This window comes from Vitis riparia, unplaced genomic scaffold (assembly GCF_004353265.1).
Source record: "Vitis riparia cultivar Riparia Gloire de Montpellier isolate 1030 unplaced genomic scaffold, EGFV_Vit.rip_1.0 scaffold782_pilon_pilon, whole genome shotgun sequence".
Classification (NCBI taxonomy): Eukaryota; Viridiplantae; Streptophyta; class Magnoliopsida; order Vitales; family Vitaceae; genus Vitis; species Vitis riparia.
In genome coordinates, this window is record NW_023269780.1 from 4,710 (window position 1) to 11,184 (window position 6,475).

At 37.3% G+C, this 6,475-nt stretch overlaps 1 protein-coding gene and 2 long non-coding RNA genes across 3 annotated transcripts; all 3 read right to left on the reverse strand.

Annotated features, from left to right (window-relative positions):
* Positions 1-479: 479 nt before the first annotated feature.
* On the reverse strand, positions 480-1,277 carry LOC117910576. The gene is made up of 2 exons (XR_004650706.1): positions 1,116-1,277; positions 480-736 (listed from the first exon to the last, which is right to left on the reverse strand). It is a non-coding gene; the product is annotated as an uncharacterized LOC117910576 (long non-coding RNA).
* Positions 1,278-3,012: 1,735 nt separating this feature from the next.
* Positions 3,013-3,602, reverse strand: LOC117910571. The gene is made up of 2 exons (XR_004650704.1): positions 3,459-3,602; positions 3,013-3,307 (listed from the first exon to the last, which is right to left on the reverse strand). It is a non-coding gene; the product is annotated as an uncharacterized LOC117910571 (long non-coding RNA).
* An 86-nt stretch (positions 3,603-3,688) lies between these two features.
* LOC117910574 (putative disease resistance protein RGA3) lies at positions 3,689-5,657 on the reverse strand. The gene is made up of 2 exons (XM_034824673.1): positions 5,479-5,657; positions 3,689-4,358 (listed from the first exon to the last, which is right to left on the reverse strand). Exons 1-2 carry the CDS (start codon positions 5,655-5,657, stop codon positions 3,689-3,691), a joined length of 849 nt encoding a protein of 282 aa, XP_034680564.1.
* Positions 5,658-6,475: the final 818 nt, after the last annotated feature.

Below are 6,475 nucleotides of genomic sequence, written 5' to 3' on the forward strand. Positions count from 1 at the left end.
TCTAGCTAATTTCCACCCATTCCAACTGGAAAAAGGTCAACTTTATGTGAACTTAAAAGGTGTTGATCTCACTGTACAAAAGGAACTTGAATTTCAGTACTGAACTAGATGGCACTCTCCAGCTTGGGTGAGACCCACCTATGGTTGCTCTACTCTAGGGGCCATTGTGCTCACCTGATCAATGAAAGATCATCAAACAAATACATTTATCCTTCTCACGCATTTTAACTTCGCCCTGAATATTTTAGACCCCGGCTGAATATCAAAACAGAGTTTCAGATTTGGAGCTTCTAGACATGGAAGAAAAGGGTGAAGACCTTAAGCCACACTGGCAAGACAAAACAGGGGGAGAAAAAGTGGAGTTGTTCATAGAACGTATAATTACAATTCCAAAAACAGAGAGTTGATATACCATATCTGGATGCCCCTTGAAATTGAATTTGCTATCACTGGTGCAGTTCATAAAAAGAGGAGAGGACTGAAAGGAAATCCAAGTAATGTACATTTCAGACATGACTCCGTTCGATGCATAAAACAGCATTACTATTCAATAATTGAAGCAAAATGTTAACAAAGAAGAGAGAAGAAAGACTTCCTCAAAGAAATTTCTTTTAAAAAGAAAAAATATTTCACTATTAATTCTTCTACAGCATTTACCTCAAGCAGAACCTTACCCCAATAAGTTAGATCTACATCAACAGATTTCAATCCTTGAGTAATTACATATCCTGAAAATCTGCACAAAAATATCAAGACACCCATGAATAAGAAAAATAAATAAATAAGAGGAAAGAAAGAAAACGCAAAAAAAAAAAAAAAGAGTCAAAGGTGTGTTAGGAAATTTGGACTGCTAATAACCCGGCCAGGAAGAGTATGTTGGTTCAACTGCTGACACAAACTGGATGACTTCACAAAACCATTCACATGTTTGATAAACCTTTTTAAGCCATCATTTCGAATGGGAGCAGTGTATACTTCCCCTAAATTTACAAACCATCGAATTTGGTGTTGAATCAACATGGTGAGGAGTTCAATTAATGGAGAAACTAGATGGGTTTGTCCAGGTTTAAATAATCGTTTTAAGAAACATTGCAGCCAGTCAGGCAAAAGCATACCTAAATTTAGAGTGCCAGTAAGCCAAGCATGTAAAAGAACTTGTGCTCTGGCAGCTGTTTGATCATCTTTGGGTTGATCTGAACCTGAAGGTCCAACTGAAGGTGTAGCTGGCACACTACTAGCTGATCCATTCTCAACAGGTGGTGGCACACCCCATTTGCCTCGGATTCAAGGGCTCAAAAACACACACTCCACCATCAGATAATCCCAATGCAAACTGATTTGGCTCTTGTGGATGTGCCGCAATCACAAGGGGGTGTACATTAGAATTGCTGCAGACAGAAATTTTTTAGTGGGAATCAACAACAGAAATCACACATGCTGGAGGTAGAGAGCTTGATTCTCTCATAACAAAATGGACTACATAATTGCAGGGACAGGATATTGAAATAATTGCACATTCTTATATGTAGAATGACCTATTATTTGATATCCCATAATCAAGGATCTCAGACTGAAGCAATATAGTTTAAGAACAAGAACAAGAAGCAGCAAGTTCAATAAATTTGGAGTCCATAATCCAGGAGCCACCAACAATTAGTGGATGGTGTCTCACATTGGCAGAGAAAACTCATTAGCAACTCGCAGGATATATATTTTATTTGAACATATTATACGGTAAAGAATTTATCATTTTGGTGCACATTCAAGATTCAAAAAGAAAAATAGAAACAAAAATCTCTATCATCAGTGCTAAAAGCAAGCTCATAAGAGTGTTATAGAGTGCTAAAGAATTACCATGTTTTAAATGGATGCATGCTTCATTGGAATTCAATTGTCATCTTGTCCATGGGATGTGGGTGTTTCTATGTTGTACCAACATAATTATAATTGAAACAAACCAACTGAAAAGCATTGTATCAAGATAAAGGAGATTTTTCAAAATAAATCCCACCTGGCCCACAGAGCAAAGTAAATACCTGACACTGGCAGGAAGGTAAGAGTAGGATTAATACGACATCGTAGCCTGAGATTCGCGGCACTGAATACACAGACAGTTGCATCTAATAGAATAAAATATAATGAGATTTGAAATATTTAATGAAATAATGTAAGGCTAGGTTTAAGTATGATATGTGAAAGAATATATAAATATAAAAATAATTCATATTTAAAAAGAATAAGATGAGTAGTTTGAAATTGTGTCTATGTAGAATGAGCGAACTCGCCTATATATATATATATTTATATATAGATGATTTTAGAAAACGTTTATAACCTAAAATATATTTTTGAAAAAAAATTAAGTGTTTAACAAAATTTTTGAAACACTTTTAAAAATTTTAAAAACCATTTGTACTATTGAAAAAATTACTTATAATATTTTTAGTAAAACACTTTAAATGTGTTTGGGAGTGATTGTACAAAGTGTTTTTAGTATTGCTAATACTTGAATGATAAAAATTTTTGAGTATTAGAAATATTAAAAACGTTTCTTAGAATTACTATCAAACGGATTCGGAATAAGTAATTCTCCTAAAAAACACTTTTAAGAAAAAATACTTCAAGTAAAGACACTTTAAGTAAAAACACCGTCAAACATACTTTTAATTTCATGGATAATTAAGAGAGAAATTGGATGAGAATAATCCAATAAGATAAATATTTCAATAAAATTAAGCAATTTGAAGGTGTGTTATTCCAAATTTATAAAGAAATATAATTTTAATAGTGGTGGCCATAATTCCCATGATGCAAACTTTTAAATATTATTTTCTGTTTTAAAAACTGCAAACATGTAAATGAACATGATCCTGTTTTCATGTAAAAAAAAATTAAAAATTAATAAAATTTTCTTAAATAAAATTCGCAATATTTATTTTCACAAGGCCTTAATAGATCTTATTTTCATTAATTTCTGAAAACCTATCCTTAAACTTGTCACAGATAAACCCATTTCATCCTTAACAAATTAATGTAATTGTGCCCAATCCAATATTCAAACATATATACATAATGGTTTGTTTCATGATCAAAACCTGATAACAGGCAATGAGTTTATTACAACGGAAACTATGGAGAAGCGGTAGAAGGAATTTGGATATTATAGTACACATGGATCATAATTTGTTCATCAGAAAATTCAGTGGAATGATAAAAAAAAATTATTTGTCTGATCTCTTGGGAGCATGATAGTAGACTTCTTCCAGCATGAGATGCGCTCTTTTGGACTGGGGGAGTCAGGCTTGCACTGCATCAATTATCAAAACCATGCATTTAGGGATCACATCCCATGGTAGTTATGGAAGCAAGAACATTAATAATTAATGGTTTTAAAAAAATCATAAAAGTAGACAGAATATTGTATGTTGTGTGTACTAGTGAAGAAGCAATTCAATTACCACTCTGGAGGGCATGCAGCTAGAGCGATGTCATCATCAGTGGTTAACACCAAACCTCTCGGATGTGAGATATTTTGGACCGATCGTTCCCTCTCACCTTATGGTAACGATCTTGCAGAGTAGGAGAGAGGAGGATAATCACTTTCTGTAGTGGAGTTATCTGGAGCAGGCGCTCGGGCAGGCTTTCCAGCTTGAGGCATTATATATGGTCAAGGAGTGGAGACATGGCATTACTGACCTCCCTTCTTCATCTTCTTCTTTACTTCCCACTTCTCCCACTCTTCCATTTCATTAAAACGGAGGTGCTTCAGCTTTGGGAATGCAGTTGTTGAAGATCCCAAAAACTCACCACCCACGTATTTCAGTCTCTTCATATGCTCTATTATCAGGCTTTCAAGGAGAGGTAGTTCCCCCAATGGAGGCAAATATGTAACCTGTACGCAGTGCATAATTTGAAGCTTTTTCAATTGGGCCAGCGATGAGGCCGCTATCCAACTGGGGAACTCGGTGGCAGCACTGTAATAACTTATTTTTAAAGACTTCAAGTTTTGATGAGGCTGTAGAGCTTCAGCCACACCTTTTGAGGCAGCTGAGCCAAGCCACCCAAAACCCATTAGTTCCAAATGATGGAGGTGTTTCTTATTCTTCAATTCTGCTTCGCCAGCCTCCTCTGCATCTTTCACATTATCTATCCGACTTATCACAAGACCTCCCCTGAGGCTGTTTAAGTTTTTCAGTTCTCCTATTTTGCATACACCAATTATACGAAACTCAGTTAATGTCCGAAGTGAGGTCAATCTCCCGATTCCTTTTGGCAACATCAATACTCTACTGCCTTCCCATTCAAGATGTCTCAGGTTAATTAGTTTCTCATCCCCTGAGGTAGTTTTATGAGCAAATCTGAAAGAATTAAAGTTTGCAAATTATATAGATCACAAATTGTTTCTGGCAATTCCCCGCGCATCAAATTATTTGATAGATTAAGGAACCTCAGATGTATCAATTTCCCCAAGTTCCTCGGCAGTTCCACAATTAACCGATGCCCACTCAAGTCTAATGCCCTAAGGCATACCAAATGTTTGAATAAATTAGGTGGGGTTGAGCAGTAGTGTTCAAATTGACCACACGTCCAACAAACAATGTGTGCAGATATTTCAAATTATGGATAGTGCTAGGAAATCCAGCCCATGGTGTGATAATTAAGGTTGCATGACGAGCCTTTTGGAAGGAGGAAGCCATCCTCACTTCCTTTTCATCATCAAACTCCAGAATGAAGCATTCATTCTTGGTCAAAGATTGGGCAAGATCATGCACTATATCATGCATCTTGCACGATATTATGTTGCCCTCATGATCTCTACGAAAATCTTGGAAAAGTGACCGTGACACCAAGTCTTCAAAGTAGTCTCCACCTGTTTTCTCCATCTCTATGCTTCCTCTAGAATTGAGATAGCTATTTGCCATCCACAACTTGATCAATCTATCTTTCCTAATGATTTGATCTTTTGGGAAGACAGCACAATATGAGAAGCAGCGTTTAACAGCAGGGGATAAATCATAATAACTCAACAATAAAGGAGTGGAAAGATGTTTCTCAATCACATCAAGTTGCCATATTTCATTATTCAAAATACTCTCCCAATCTTCTTTATTATCTTTTAAGCGCATGAGACTCCCTAAAACTTTTGCAGCAAGAGGCAAGCCCCTACACTTGTCTGCTATTTTCCTGCCAATGTTTTCTAGTTCTTCAACTTTTTCTCTACTCCTTCCACAAAAGGCTATGTTACTGAACAATGACCAACATTGCCCTCGGACAATTCTCGTAAGGGGTGCTTGTACGTGGTTCCCATCATGGTAGAAACGTCATCTTTTCGTGTGGTCACCAAAATTCTACTTCCCGGTGCCCCGCCCTTGAGAGAACTCTCTACTTGTTCCCACAATTCATAGTTTTCAGTCCAAACATCATCTAGCACGAGTAGGAACTTCTTATCGGCAATAAGTGTGCAAATTTTTGTTGTACATCTTCCAGCTCATGGAAACCACAAGACTCTTTCTGGAGGCTTCAAGAATAGCCCTAGAAATCGTCACTGGGTCAAAAGGATCAGACACACAGACCCACATCCTTTCATGGAAATAGGCCTTCACCCTATCGTCATTGTATGCTAATTGAGCAAGAGTTGTTTTGCCGATCCCTCCCATCCCAACTATGGAGATGATGTAGAGGGAGGAGCTTTCTTGGAACTCCCACCCAACAGCTTGTCTATTATAACGTCTATATCTGCATCCCGACCGCAGAACTGGCTTACATCAATTACAGAACTGGTCATACGTCTATGTGGTTGCTGGATGGTACTACTTGACACAAAATTGAACTGATTTCTCTCATTTGCAATGGCATCTAGTTGTTTTCTTATGTCCTTAATCTTAATACCAATATCACAGCGCAAAAGAACTTGTTTGAAGCAAACACAAGGGGAGGGAAGGCAGGAACTTATCTTGAGCTTAGGGATGCAAGGGTTTTCAGCTGCAATCTGTAATTTGAGAAGAGCAGTGTTCCACCCATCCACCACGTCATCCATCTGGTAGGAGATGTCCTTGAGCCTTTCTAACCAAACTTTTACAAGTTCTTCGCTGAACTGTCTCTTCTCTGCGTCTGCAAGAACAGCTCTGATGCTCTGGAGTGTGCTTTTTAGGTTGTCCACCTCGCTTCCGACACCCACCACCAGTGTAACTTGTTGTTCCAAGACTGAAGCCAATCGCTCCAGCACGATAGAAACAAGAGCATCCGCCATAAGGGTTGATGAATAAGGTGGGGTTGATGAATCAAAGTAATGGACAGATACAACTAAGATCGATGGAGAGAAAGGATGTGGAGCTTTAGCGAGCTTAATTATGTTCCCTTTAATAGAATGGAAGAGAGGTATGAACGGATTACTTTAGTAATTAGTTCAAAGTCTCCATTCACCATGCTTGATAAATTTAACAAAATAATTCATATTTCTTATTAAATATGTATA